This window comes from Sparus aurata, chromosome 7 (genome assembly GCF_900880675.1).
Source record: "Sparus aurata chromosome 7, fSpaAur1.1, whole genome shotgun sequence".
NCBI classification, from domain to species: Eukaryota; Metazoa; Chordata; class Actinopteri; order Spariformes; family Sparidae; genus Sparus; species Sparus aurata.
Genome location: NC_044193.1, coordinates 884,806 through 899,733, shown reverse-complemented (window position 1 = coordinate 899,733; position 14,928 = coordinate 884,806). Strand labels below are relative to the sequence as shown.

The window sequence follows — 14,928 nt, the reverse complement described above, 5'->3', positions numbered from 1 at the left end:
GTTGGTCCATGACATCTACATCAAACGTGTAAATTAATTTTCCTCTTTTCAACAGGAACTGTTAGAAACCGTGAGCGGTCATGTGAGACGGATCAGGATCCTACGAGGAACAGAAGAACAAACTTTGTGGAGATGCAGGAGATTATTTTTAACCGTGTTTGAGGTTTGATTTAACGCTCCGTCAGAGTTCAGTCAGTCAGACGGGAAACAACACGTGACGAGTGAAACTCAAACCGCCGACACTCAGCGTACCTGCAGAGCAGCCGACCTGCCCGCTAATTAGACTTCTTCCATCATTAATTAACTTTTCCTATTAAGTTTCCACGTTCTGCTCTTAGTGGCAGGCTGTTATCCAGCAGATAACACACACAGACACGGAGTAATCAGTGACAGTCGGTCTCTGGAGTCCTTCAGGCAGAAACAGTTTCCTCACAGGAACACAGTCGGCCCTGCTTATCTGATTGGCTGAGAGGACTTGTTACACCCACACTGACATATCCCATGATGCACAGCAGGTTGTGCCTTATTGGTTCGTTATCAGACAGTAGCGATAATGAAGCCGAGTGCTTTCTTCAGGACACTGTGTGTTTTCATGTGTTCGGGGTTAATGAGTTTGGGATTATGTGATCTGATGATGAAACATTTCATCAGTTCAAGTTTTTCTCAGAGTGAATCTGTTTTTTTTAAACCTTCAGCTGGACGTGTTTCTGTTCTTTGTCTCAGTTTTATTGACTGAAGTGAAAACCTTCCGGCTGCAGACTTCAGGTGTATTAACAGAGTTTATAGAGTGTGTCTGTTATCAGCTGCAGTTAGCTGAAACATTGACACTTATAAAACTTTATTTTCTATAAGAGAGGCGTCTGTGAACCTGCTGACAGGAAGAGGACAGTTAGGTAACACATATATATCAGACACTATCCTGATGCGAGTCTATATGTGGTGCTCAGACCTGATTCAATGCTGCGTTACAGCAGGATGATGTCACTTTCTCACCAGACTGTCAGAGAAACTGTGAAATCTCTCACAATATCGATATGGAGCCACTCACTCAGAAACACTGGGATGTTTTGTTGTCCAGTCAGAGTTTTAATCATTTATTGATTTAAGAAGCTTCAATCTGTAAAACCTGAAGGCGGGGCTTCTGACGAGGCGTTCAGGAGCAGTGTTTTCTGTGGGAGAGAGGAGCTCCTGTTGGTGCACAAAAACCTCCCAAACACTGAAGGAAACAACCAGAACATATCGATCGCTCTCCTTCGGTGACTTGATTGATGAATTATTACCTATTTTCACGTGTTTCCTCTAAAATCTTAATCTGAATATTAACCAGAAACTAAAGCTCTCAGATGAGGAGCAGAAACTCTGAGTGGAGACAAACACAGCTCCATCGCTCAGTGAAACTGTGTCCAGACACCAGATCAGAACCGACACACGGACATGGCATGCGTTCCGATACTGAAGCTGCTGATGGAGCTGAAGGAGCTGAAGGAGCTGAAGGAGCTGACGGAGCTGACGGAGCTGACAGAGCTGAAGGAGCTGAAGGAGCTGAAGGAGCTGACGAAGCTGAATGAGCTGACGGAGCTGAAGGAGCTGAAGGAGCTGACGGAGCTGAATGAGCTGACGGAGCTGACGGAGCTGAAGGAGCTGACGAAGCTGACGGAGCTGAGGGAGCTGATGGAGCTGCAAGGCTGAACGAGCTGACGGAGCTGACGGAGCTGAACGAGCTGAACGAGCTGACGGAGCTGAAGGAGCTGATGGAGCTGACGGAGCTGACGAGCTGACGGAGCTGACGGAGCTGACGGAGCTGAAGGAGCTGAAGGAGCTGAAGGAGCTGACGGAGCTGAAGGAGCTGAAGGAGCTGACGGAGCTGACGGAGCTGAAGGAGCTGACGGAGCTGACGGAGCTGACGGGGCTGACGGAGCTGATGGAGCTGAAGGAGCTGATGGAGCTGACGGAGCTGACGGAGCTGAAGGAGCTGACGGAGCTGACGGAGCTGACGGAGCTGAAGGAGCTGACGAAGCTGACGAGCTGACGGAGCTGACGGAGCTGAAGGAGCTGACGAAGCTGACGAGCTGAAGGAGCTGACGGAGCTGAAGGAGCTGACGAAGCTGACGAGCTGATGGAGCTGAACGAGCTGACGGAGGTGAACGAGCTGATGGAGCTGACGGAGCTGACGGAGCTGACGGAGCTGACGGAGCTGACGGAGCTGAACGAGCTGACGGAGCTGAACGAGCTGACGGAGCTGACGGAGCTGAACGAGCTGACGGAGCTGACGGAGCTCAGTTCACTGACAGACTGTGTGAATGTTCAGAGTCTCTGTCACAGACTGGAGCCTCCTCCTCTCTGATCTGCTGTTAACACGATTTAACCCGTCTGCGTTACCATGGAGACAACTATGCTTTAATTAGAAACACACATTCAATTAGAGCTGGAAGGGATTCAACACACACACACACACACACACACACAAAATACACACCTACAATGACTGGATAAACAAACACCCCCACACAGACACTTATATTTATATTTACAAAGAAGCTCTCAGAAACATTTTGTTCTGAAAACGCACGTGTGTGTGTGTGTGTGTGTGTGTGTGTACCTCTAGCTGAAGTGTGTGTTCCTTCTGCAGCCGCTCGATCTCGTCCTGATGCTCCAGCGACTTCTTCTCGATGTTTTCCTGCAGAGAAATCAAACCAACAGATTCAGAAATGAACTCAGTTTCACATTTGGAATCATGTCGGACATGAAACAAGGATGAAAACTGAAGCAACACAATGAAACAGACCGAGTGTTTTACTCCAGACATTCTTCTCTCTTGTCTAAACCTGCTGTGCACATTACCCACAATGCAACATGACCGCCAGAGGTTGTGGTGTGTTAATGTGTCCTGCAGCAGAGGCGAGGAGTCGGCTCTGCTGTTTCTTCACAGATTTGTTTCAGTTTCTAGCTTGTAGTCGTCCGCCAACACTGACTCGAGTGACATCACTTGAGGCAGTTTATCAGAATAGACACGCCCACAGGAGACACTACAGGTAATCACTGTAGTGATCCTCTGAACTACTCTGTGACACTTCAGTGTTTTGTGTGCTGTGACGTCACTTCAGTATCTTCATTTTCATAAAATCCTAAAATAATTCTGCCTTGAATCTGTAAAACCTTCAACAGCTTCAGTCAACAATAACTGACACTGTGATCTGTCAGTTCATTGTATCTGAATAAACAAACACACAAAAACGATATTCTCTTAATCGCTCTCCTCTCACGCAAATTCACTGCGCTGCAACACAGTGACATCATGTAACACAATGACATCATCAACAGTGTGATGAAGTGAAAACTACTCTCTGTTCTGTTTCCTCTTCAGGGTGAATCACACGTCCTTCTTTTCTTATACTTTATCAATCCCCGGGGGGAAATTATTTATCAGATATTACCGTATTGACCCGAATATAGGACGAGGTTTTTTTCGATGTAAATTATGTGGAAAAAGTGGGGTCGTCTTATAATCGGGGTCTAACCGTTGACACATGCTGATAATTGTCTGGGTCGCTACACGACCGCAACGGCAGAGGGCGCCAGCTTATTGTAGAGACGTCACTGACACTGTGGCTGCGGTTATCTGTCAATCACAGCGGAGAAGAAGTGACAGGAGATGAAAAATGGAGAGACGCGGTGATTTTACGGAGCAAAGTGGATCAAGTGTGGCAAGTTAACAGACATCTGAGGCGGAGCTATGATGCTGATTTTAAGATAATGGTGATCAATGCAGCGGAGGCGCCAAACAACTGTCAGCCAGCCAAGAAATATGGAGTTACGGAGTGTAACGTCCGAAGATGGCGGGTCCAAAAAGATCGTCTGAAAACGCTAACAGTAAGAGAAAAGCTTATCGTGGTCCTCTAAGCGGCCGCTTCCAAGAGACTGACAGGAGGGTATGTGAGTTTGTTATTGAGAATCGAATTTTGGTTATCAGAGTCTTTTTCTGAAGATTAGTCTAGAAAAGAGGGGTCGTCTTATAATCAGGGTCGTCCTATATTCGGGTCAATACGGTATATAACACCCGAAATTTGTTCTCTGCATTTGAACCATCTCTAGCTGCATATTGTAAGTATACACAAATACACACACACACACACACACACACACCCTGCCAGCTCGGAGCAGTGGGCTGCTGTGACAGCGCCCGGGGAGCATATGGGGGGTTTGGTACCTTGCTCAAGGGCACCTCGACAGTAAGCCAGGAAGTGAACTGGCACCAGTCCACTTCCATATTGTGGTCAGTAGCTGGACTTGAACCGACCCACCCTCCCCAAGCCGAGTCTCTACCGACTGAGCTACTGCCGCCCCATTCAGCTAAACAGTGACTGTGTTGTGAAGTAAACTCACAGATCTGTACCGTTAACTGTCGAGCTAGAAGTCGTTCACTTCCTCATTAGTAGATCGTTAGCAACTCTGTGAATAAACCACATCTGAATACAAGAGAACTGCTTCTCATTTAAGCCGAGTTTGTTTCCAAACAGCCTCTAGACAGAGAAACAGTCTGAACCAGCAGCCTCCCGCTGTAGAAACTGTGCTGCGTCTGATCGGAGCGGTAAGAAGCTGGTGAGTTAACGTCAGACTGACCTCGGCCTCCTTGAGTCGCCTCTCGAACCATCCTTTGGTTCCCTCCATGGACAGAACCTGAGCCTGCAGCTCCTCCACCTTCTGCTGAAGACCCTCCAGCTCTTTGGTCCGAGCCTGAAAACACAAACACACATGATGTAATATATAATAATGTAACGTGTAATAATCATATATGACCAGTGTTTTCTCAAAGACACGAGGACTGTCAGCAGATCGCTGCTGAGAGAAAAACTTTTATCTGTTTCAAACTTGTCAGACTTTCTTCTTGTTCCTCTTCTTAACCTCCTCCTCCGCCCCACCTCCCTCTCCCTGTCGCTCCTCCTTCCTGTCCACATCCTGCCTCCTTCTTTCTTTTTCTGCCTGTTTGTTTACCTTTTCTTCTCTAAGCTGCTGTCGGATCTCCTCCTCCGAGCGATTCTTGTCTTCGTGGAGTCCTCGGAGCTCCTTCTCATATCGAGCTCTCACCCCGAGAACCTGAGAGAGGGAGAACCAACATCAACAGACAGAACTTAGACTTTACTCACAAATAAGCTGGTTTGTATTTGTGCATTCTTTATTTTGGAGAGGAAACAGGAAACAGAAGAGGAGCAGCTCGTGGTGTCTCACCTCCTTCTCATGCTGCAGTTTGAGGTCTGACAGCGCCTCCTTGTGGTCAGACTTCTCCTGGCTCAGCTGAATGGCCATATCATCCAACATGGCCTTCCTCTTCTCTGCTGTCTGCTCACACACACACACACACACACACACACACACACACAATGTTGTGATAATCGTTAGTGTGTTTAGAAGCTTAATATCTCTGATGAGTCTTTCTGTGTTCGTGATATGCACATCCTAATACAGAGATACAAACAAGTGTGCGTGTGTGTGTGTGTGTGTGTGTCTGCGTGTGTGTGTGTCTGAGTGTGTGTGTGTGTGTGTGTTGGTGTGTGTCTGCGTGTGTGTGTGTCTGCGTGTGTGTGTGTGCACCTTCTTCGCCTCCTCCAGCTCTCTCAGCAGCTTCTCCTTCTCTTGTCCTTCTTCTGTTAACTGCTCCAACAACTTCCTGTTGGCGAAACTCGACTCCTGAAGGAGAAAAATCAAAGACAGAAATCAGAATAAGAACAAACTGAGTTTTTAGAGATCACTAATAAAAACGTGTCAATAAGGTTTCGTGGATCGGTCCTTGAAGTCTGAGTGAGGACACGAGGAACAGACACAATGTGAGCAGAGAACAAACGAGGAAACACACTCGTGTTGTTTTTGTGATGAATCTAATGATGAGTTATTGTTTTAGTGAAATATTGATCGTGTTGTCCTGTGAAGTGATCCATCAGCAGTGCAGGTTGATTATGGATCTTTAAAGCCAGACAGAATAATGATAATAAGGTTCACGACACAAAAGTTGTTTTAATTCAGTGATGATCAAGTTTATAGTGAAGGTGATGTACTCAGAGTAAAAAGTCTTTAACGACTTCCCTGACATGTGGTGTACAAGTTTAATCTGCATTAAATTCAAATACTCAGAGTACTTGAGAAACGTGGTACCTGCAGCTGTGAGTCCAGGTCGTCTCTCTGGGCCAACAGACTCTCCTGCTCGGCTCGTCTCTGCTGCAGCTCGGCCGTCAGCGCCTCCTGCTGCTCACGCAACAGGTTCATCTCCTGCGTCTTCACCGTCTGGATCTGCACACGGAACCAAAACTTCATGTATCATCTGAATCTTTTAAAACGGCCTCCCATCAGTGCTCAGCCTGATGAGTTCAGTTCAGTATCTGTGGCTGCAGAGTCAGATGGAGTTCTACTTCATGTGAATCCTATAAAGTCGCTGTCGTCTGTGTCTGCAGCGCTTCCTCAGCTCAGAGCTAGCTTCGTGCTAACGTCAAGTGGCCACGTGTAGTTTTATCATCACGAAACCAAAACAGCTCACTGACTAGTTCTTGTACAGACATAAGTTGTTACTTTGTGTTGCTGCTTCTCAAATATCAAAATGTCAACACTGAATATTTGAAGCTGTTGTTAACGTCGTTATTCTTAACACACAGGACACAAATATGTTATATTTATCTTTTAATAAGAATCAAAAAATGTATGCTCAATGTTTCGCCGGTTCTTCGCTGCGATATCAAACCAAGTTAGAAACTGTCACATCTGAGCTGACACTCGATAAATGCTGTAAAAGGTTCAATCGGAAAGATTTAAATTACATCTCACAAAAATAAAACAACGTACCTCACAGTATGAAACGTTACGTTAATAACCTTTGACTTTGTGAATAAGTAGCATCAGTTAGCTTAGCATAACCACTGTGTGAACTCTCAGTATACAGTAATAGCTACATTTACAAAATATCTATTTTACACCTTTAATCCCTCAGACATCAGCGAGGAGGAGTTCTGGAAGTCAGGCTAACATGTGACACAAGGAAGGAAAGGTTCAGATCGGATCCAGATCGGATCCAGATCAGGGTCAGCTCTCCGTTTGTTCTACAGCTCATCAATACTCACTGATCCGACTGATGAGTCCTGAGTACAGATGTGGTTTATGATAAAGTAATAAAGGTTCTGTTGTTCTAACAGCCACCAGAGTTAGAGTTCTACATCTAAAGCTGTTAATGGTTTTAAGGAGTTCTACGCAGGGTTCTGGGCGACTACATTAGTTTCACACCATCACTGTAAGGTTAAGGTTCTAGAAAAGGGTTCTAGCTCCGGTCTGAGACATAATTACCTGTTCAAGAGCGCAAAGATTGGTCCTGAGAGCCGTGTTCTCCTGTGGAACGTGTCACAGGTCCAAACCCAGTTAGTGTTTGTATATTACACCTGTTCCTGTTAGTCCTCAGAACTCAGTTCTAGAGTTGGGTTACCGATATCAATTTAGTGATAACTGTGAACTGTTCCAGGGCGGTTAAGTTCTAGTTGAGGAACCGGTGTCTGTCTTTAAACCCGTTACTCAGTCATGAGTCCCGACTACAGACGTGGTTCATGGTTCTAGGCTGGTTCTAAGTTTTGTTGCATTAATCCAGAGCAGTATTACGGGTTCTACACAAGGTTCTGGAGACTTTAGTAAGTTTCAGACCATCAGACCTTTAGTTTTGTGACCAGCTTCAGAACCTTGTTCCAGATTAAGTAAAAACCTGAATGTTCTGGGTGTTTTGCTCTGGTTCTGTCATGTTCTCTGAGTACATTAGCGGTTCTATGATTAGAACTCAGAGGAGTGTTTTGGAGTTTAGCTTCTATATGAAGTTCTCCAGGTACATTAGCAGTTCTGGTCCCCAGAGACACAGTGTTCTGGTTCTATGTAACGTTCTTCAGGTATACCAGACACTTTATGGCAGTAAGGTTCCACTGAGAACCTTCTGGATGATGTTCTCTTGGTTCATTACCTGTTCTAGAGCAGCTAGGTTTGTCCTCAGAGCATCGTTCTCCTGCAGGATGTTGTCCACCTGCTCCTGACTGACTGCGCTCTGATTGGCTACCTGCAGTACCAGTGCACCATAGGCAGGCGGCAGCAGAGAGAACGGGACCGACAGAACCAAACAGAACAGAGAGAAACCAGAGAAGAGAACCGAAGAGGACCGATTAAAGTAAAAAGTCAGCAAGAGGAATAAAGACAACAGAAGAAGAAGGGATGGAAACGAGGAGAGATGACAAAAAAAGAAGACGAGAGAGGAGACAGAACAGAGAAGAGGAGACAAGAGGAGAGAAGGGAGGAGGAGACAAGAGGAGAGGAGAGAAGAGGAGAGAAGGGAGGAGGAGACAAGAGAAGAGGAGAGAAGAGGAGAGAAGGGAGGAGGAGACAAGAGGAGAGGAGACAGAAACAGACAAGAGGAGAGAAGAGGAGAGAAGAGGAGAGAAGAGGAGACAAGAGGAGACAAGAGGAGAGAAGAGGAGAGAAGAGGAGAGAAGAGGAGACAGAAACAGACAAGAGGAGAGAAGAGAAGAGGAGACAGAAACAGACAAGAGGAGAGAAGGGAGGAGGAGACAAGAGGAGAGGAGAGGAGAGAAGAGGAGAGGAGAGGAGAGAAGAGGAGAGGAGAGGAGACAAGAGGAGAGAAGAGGAGAGAAGGGAGGAGAGAAGGGAGGAGGAGACAAGACAAGAGGAGACAAACAGGTCAGAAACAGACAGACAGCAGCAGGAAAGACAGCCGGACGTCTCACTGCCAAACTGAAACTGATTTCAGATCTGTCCTTTGTTGTGAATATGAAGCCATTTTTCATGGCTGAATCACTTCGGCAGTGAAAGTAAGAAACAGGAAGCAGATCCTACAGTCATCAGTTTCACTCTACTTCCTCCTTAAAACCCTCACTTTGATTCCTTGTTTCCTCCCTCCTTCCCTTCTTGTCTCCTCAGCCCTCATTTACTTTAAGTTTCAGTATTTGCAGATGTGTGAAGACTGAAACTGAATCTCACGCCCAACATGTGTCTTCATGTGGATGTTGCTAAACTCCTGCTGCTGACCTGAGATCTGACAGTATGTGATGAAGGTTAAAAGCTCACAGGTACAGGTCTACCTGTGTGTGTGTGTGTGTGTGTGTGTGTGTGTGTGTGTGTGTGTGTGTGTGTGTTACCTGGTCTTTCAGAGTGTGGACAGCCAGTTCGTGCTCCTTCTCTCTGCTCTGCAGCTGCTCTCTCAGCTCTGCCGTCATCTGATCCAAAACACAAACACACTTCAGTCACTTTGGATTAAAACTGACTTGAGGTCAGCCGCCACAGTAGAAGCTCTGTGAAACTGAAACGATCAGGAACTATTTTATTACAATCGTGAATCTACTCATGGATGAAAGGCTCGTGACAGCGTGGGATGTAAACATGAATCCTCGTCACATTAGCTAGTTTAGTTAGCTTAGACATGTAGCCTCTCTGTCATGAGCAGATTCATGTTTCCTTCTGCTGATTCGGGTCGCAGCTGCAGTTCTGCTGCTGTTTCCAGCTGTGGAAGTTAAATAATAAAAGTTGTCAGGAATTTGTATTCTTAATTGAAACTCAAGCGTTCAATTCAATCATCGAAATAAAAACTCAGACTGATGATGAGTCTTTTCTTCTCTCCATCCCAACTAACTGCCCGTCAGACACGAGTCCTCATGAGACAAACTGTGTTTAACTCATGTAAGAGCTTTAAAGTCACTGATCAAAACATGAACATATCTTCAGCCTGTGGTGGAAACACACATTTAACTGAAAACACTTTGGTCGAAGGAACTGAATGTGCAAATATGTCGAGTGATTTCTGTGTTTCATGACTTCAGACTACACGTCCGTGTGAACGTCACTGTCAATACTCTTTTCTTTCTGCCAGCAGGAGCAAAATCTGCCAGAGAAATGAAGCCGCCTGTCGATCAGTCAGGATGATTACACTTCTATCACGTCTCAATTAGAGACTCAGTGAATAAATAAACTCACGTTCTGTTTTGTGTCTTTGGTCGTTGTTTCTCTGAGACAAACAAAGTGATCTGTTGTCTTTGCGACAGCGACTAACATGAACAGCACTGGTTGGAAAAGTTGTCTGTTTCCACCTGAAGTATTTTGTAATGCAGAGACGTTGTGTGCATTGTGTGGCTGTGTGTAACTGATCTCAGACCTGATTGGCTGCCATGAGGTCGGTCTGTAGTTTCTGGATGCGGAGGTTCATGGCCTTCAGCTCCTCCTCCTTCCTTTGGTTGATCTCATCAATTTTTGTCCTGCAGACAATAAAGAATGAACAACATGTGGACATCTGCAGTACAGAACAACACACAGTCAGCACAGTGAGACCGAGCTGCAGTAGAACTGTGGTTCTGACCTGCTGTCGTTGTACAGAACCTCCTTCTCTCCCTGCAGACGCTGGAAACTGAGACAGAACAACAGAAACAGAGTTTATGATCGACAGTCAGGTCGCTGCAGCTCTTCATGTTCCTCCAACCTGAACGCCCCCCAGAGGAGAAGAACTGCAACTACAACACCGTGCAGATAAACTTCTAATGTCTAAAATCTTTAAGAGTTAAATGTATAAATGTTGTGTTTCCTACAGGAGTGAAGGAAGAGGAAAGAGTCTCACCTCTCCTGCTTCTTCTTTAACTTGTCAGACAGCTGGAGGACAGACAGAAAGACAGACAGAAACAGACAGACAGACAGACAGAAACAGACAGAAACAGACAGACAGACAGAAACAGACAGACAGACAGAAACAGACAGACAGAAACAGACAGAAACAGACAGACAGACAGACAGACAGAAACAGACAGACAGACAGACAGACAGACAGACAGACAGAAACAGACAGAAACAGACAGACAGAAACAGACAGACAGACAGAAACAGACAGACAGACAGAAACAGACAGAAACAGACAGACAGGCAGACAGGCAGACAGACAGACAGAAACAGACAGACAGACAGACAGAAACAGACAGACAGGCAGACAGACAGGCAGACAGACAGACAGACAGACAGACAGAAACAGACAGACAGGCAGACAGACAGGCAGACAGACAGACAGACAGACAGAAACAGACAGAAACAGACAAACAGACAGACAGACAGACAGACAGACAGAAACAGACAGACAGGCAGACAGACAGGCAGACAGACAGACAGAAACAGACAGGAAATCAAAATTAAATGTGCGATGTAATATTTCTACACTGGCTCATTTGAATGTTTAAGTTTAATCTGCTGATTATCTTCATGATGTCCCAGAGATCAATGTGACGTCTTTAAGTCTCATCATTTATTATCAGAACTGACAAAGAAAAGCAGGAAATCTTCACATCTAAGAAGCTGGAACCAGATGATGTTTGACACTTTAGAGAACAAAATATGACTTGATCGATTATCATCTTTTGATTGACGGACTGAATAATCAACTAATCGTTGCAGCTGTGATGGAAGAATAAAGACTAACGATGCTGATCAGTGACGAGTTGTAACGTTTACCTTTGTTATCTCTTCCTGCAGTTTGGTGATTTCAGCCTGTTTGGACGCCTGCAGACGACAGAAGACGGAATGAGTCGAGTGAACAGAAGCTGGTTTGGTTTAAACATTTCAGAAGGAAATATTGATCAGATTTGAAACTTGTGTATTTAGGAGTTCATATGTGAGTCCTGACATCCAGAAGCTGAGGATGAAGTTCACCGTGTCTGAATCCATCAAACATGCAGCTTCACTTCATCCTCTGACTCGTATTGATCTCGTATTGATCTCATATTGATCTCATATTGATCTCATATTGATCTGCACTCTGAGGTTTATCAAAGTTCTTCCGTCCTCAGTTTAAAGCTCAAACTGTTCGTCTGCATCGTTCTGATAAATCAGTGAACTGTCTCACCTGAACAAGTCGATTCAAACTAGTGCCGGGCGATACGGCCTTTTACTAATATCCCGATATTTTTGGGCCATGTCACGATACACGATATATATCTCGATATTTTCCCTTAGCCATGAATTAACACTTTGTTCATACCGCATTAATATATGCTGATTTTAAACATTCATGCCAAAAGGGTAAAATCACAACTAAACAAATTTATCAAAACTGTATTTATTAAACAGTTAATAAGCAGTAAACATTTCATTTCAAAACAAATAAAGTGTCTTTTATGCATGATGTAACTAATATGATGTATAAAAAAAAGCTAAATTAAAGTGCACATTTTGTACAATATTTATACAAATAAATAAAATAAAGTGCCTTTTTGTGCATGATGTCACTAATAACATTTCAAACAACAAGTTTTGCGGCATACTTTACATATTAACTTTATTTGTTCATCGTCCTCCCTCTGGTACCCAAACCACCGCCCGACAATGGAGCCTGCGTTGTTTTTCTTGGGAATTAATTCTCCCTCCATTTGTCAAAGCACCTGCTGCCGCTACCTGAGGTCTCTGCTGCTACATGCTGCCGGGCGTATAACGGGCACGCACGACAGAATGTGATGTACGTAACTAGGTGCGTTTGTTTTATCTGATGCGAGATGAGAGAGAGTGAGAGAAACCTGTAGCTCAGTGCCCGCGACTAAAAGCAACTGCGTGACAATTGAATGTATGTATGTCATTTTCTACATCCCACAGAGAACAAGCCGCGGTACATCGAGTATATTCGATATATCTCCCAGCCCCAGTTCAAACTAAATGTGTCGACACGTAAACATCTCCGGTATGAAACAATCTCAGTCTCACGTTCTCCTTCAGCGTCGCTGCTCGATGTGAACACATGCAGAGACTCTTCATCTCTCACCGCCTGATTAATAAACTTCTTAGCTGATGAATGCAGAGAAACTTTAGGAGTGATGGGAACTCTGAGTCTTTGTAGAGAGACGGATCATCCGGCGCCAGATCATCAATATTCTGACCCAGGATCAGCGAGTGTACCCACAAATCAATTCAGTTATCAGGTTTAGTAAAATAACATTAATCAATACATTCCAGAACAACAGAATTCTACATTGTTTGATGTTTTCTTTACACTAAAAAAGGTTTTTACATCAAAACACTTTTATGTGTCCTGAACGTTTTATTTGTCATGTGTGTGTCATGTGTGTGTCTCTGGTGTGTGTGTGTCTCTGGTGTGTGTGTGTGTCTCTGGTGTGTGTGTGTGTGTCAGGTGTGTGTCAGGTGTGTGTGTGTGTGTCAGGTGTGTGCGTCAGGTGTGTGTGTGTCAGGTGTGTGTGTGTGTGTGTGTGTGTGTGTCAGGTGTGTGCGTCAGGTGTGTGTCAGTACCTCCAGGTGGTGGACCTGCTCCCTCAGCAGCCTCTTCTCCTCCTGCTCGGTGGTCAGTGCCATCTCCAGCTCTGGTCCAAAGCAGTGAGTTATTGGACAGAGAGCAGCCGACCAGCCTATCGCTGCCTGCTTAGCTACAATCTCCTCTACGCTCGTCTCTGACCGGCCTAAAGGGGGCGCCGCACACAGCAGGGGGCAGTCCGTTAGGCCAGACACACACTACAGCGCCACGCCTGAGGAGGCCGACCCGGTCCGAGTCCGGCCCAGCTGCAAAGCCAAACACCGACTGTGACGCGTCGGAGGCGTTCACTGACGCCGTGTTTATCTGAACGTTTCTCATCCAGAACTTCATTACTAGAGACGTCATCATGTTGAAACTGCTAACATCGACAACTGAACCAAACAAACAAACAAACAAACAGATAAACTCACTCCTGATACCTCTGATACTAAACTATCATGATCTACTGATCATTTGTTTGCTTTCTGAACAGCAGACGATGTGAAAACGTTTAATCAGTCACGTCAGCTGTCAGTCAGTCTCCCGTCTCATCGATGCAGCACTACAAGGACTTCATTAGCACTATCACATGTTAGCATCGAGCTAACAAAGCGTTAGTTCTATAAAATCAATTCAGGAATCTCAAGAAAAGCATTCAGCAACTTTAGTAAAACTTTGATATGGACTCAAAGACGTCCAGCGACACACTCAGTGAGATTGATGACGTCAGAAGTCAGAATGAGAAACATTCACACAAACACCCTCCTGAACTCCATCAGAGCCCCATCAACACATCAGCTCTGACGTTTGTGTTCAGACTGTTTTGTGTCAGAGCTCTGATACCGACACACGTCAGTTTTTGGCTTTGCAGCTTTGCCAGAAAACTCCAGAATGTGGAGCCCAGACTTCCTCTCCGACGCGTCTTTACATCCTGGTGGATCTTTAGTGGTCTGATGTTCACAGTTTGACAGTTTCAGGTGGAGTGTGTGTCTGCCTTCGAGCCAGCTAGCTGCTCTACGCTCAGATGAAGCCGGGCTGTAACGTCACCCTTAATTCTCAAATCAGGAGCCAGAATTCAAATAATAACAGAGAAACTGATCAATGTCTGTCTGAAGGTAAATAACGGACAATATTTGAGAATTGAGGGTGACGAACACGGTGAAGGGCCACACTGGTGCCAAAACAGGTTTATCTCAACTACACATCAGATTTAAGTCATCTCGATCCACCGCCGTCGTGTTGAGTCAGCTCGTTAAACTGACGTCATCAGTGTTCGTTAAAAGTCTCTGAAGTGATGCGTTCAAGGACACTGAACAGGAACAGAAGCTGCAGTCGGACACTTATTCATAAAGTTTCATGTTCATACTTTCAACTTAATAACAGTAAAATGTATAAACAGCATTTTAAAGTTATTTAATACAAGAAATCAATTAACTATTTGATCTTTAGGTGTGTCTCTGCCTACATGAGTGTCCTTGAACGCACCATCAGTCTGCTCTCTTCACACTGACATGTTGATGAATTATCTGTCAGGATCCAGTCTGGTCCTTTAAGGATTCAACTTGTTTGTGTGAAATCAATAAAAACAACCTGACCATCGTTTGTTCTCTCAGCTACGACACTCTGGTGACATTCTT

The 14,928-nt window shown here is 45.0% G+C and overlaps 1 protein-coding gene across 4 annotated transcripts in view; it reads right to left on the bottom strand.

Annotated features, from left to right (window-relative positions):
• gripap1 (GRIP1 associated protein 1) overlaps positions 1 to 14,928 on the bottom strand; it is a 39,117-nt gene that overhangs the window by 16,984 nt on the left and 7,205 nt on the right. The window contains exons 9-22 of one of the 4 annotated variants that reach the window (XM_030422334.1): positions 13,291 to 13,457; positions 11,509 to 11,556; positions 10,631 to 10,662; positions 10,376 to 10,423; positions 10,175 to 10,274; positions 9,165 to 9,242; positions 7,979 to 8,071; positions 7,324 to 7,365; positions 6,148 to 6,282; positions 5,590 to 5,685; positions 5,227 to 5,337; positions 4,993 to 5,094; positions 4,621 to 4,734; positions 2,600 to 2,677 (exon numbers count right to left, since the gene is read on the bottom strand). In XM_030422334.1, coding sequence (XP_030278194.1) covers positions 2,600 to 2,677; positions 4,621 to 4,734; positions 4,993 to 5,094; positions 5,227 to 5,337; positions 5,590 to 5,685; positions 6,148 to 6,282; positions 7,324 to 7,365; positions 7,979 to 8,071; positions 9,165 to 9,242; positions 10,175 to 10,274; positions 10,376 to 10,423; positions 10,631 to 10,662; positions 11,509 to 11,556; positions 13,291 to 13,457 — 1,244 coding nt within the window. The remainder of the gene's footprint in view (positions 1 to 2,599; positions 2,678 to 4,620; positions 4,735 to 4,992; positions 5,095 to 5,226; positions 5,338 to 5,589; positions 5,686 to 6,147; positions 6,283 to 7,323; positions 7,366 to 7,978; positions 8,072 to 9,164; positions 9,243 to 10,174; positions 10,275 to 10,375; positions 10,424 to 10,630; positions 10,663 to 11,508; positions 11,557 to 13,290; positions 13,458 to 14,928) is intronic. The other 3 variants (XM_030422336.1, XM_030422335.1, XM_030422337.1) reach the window with 3 other exon arrangements.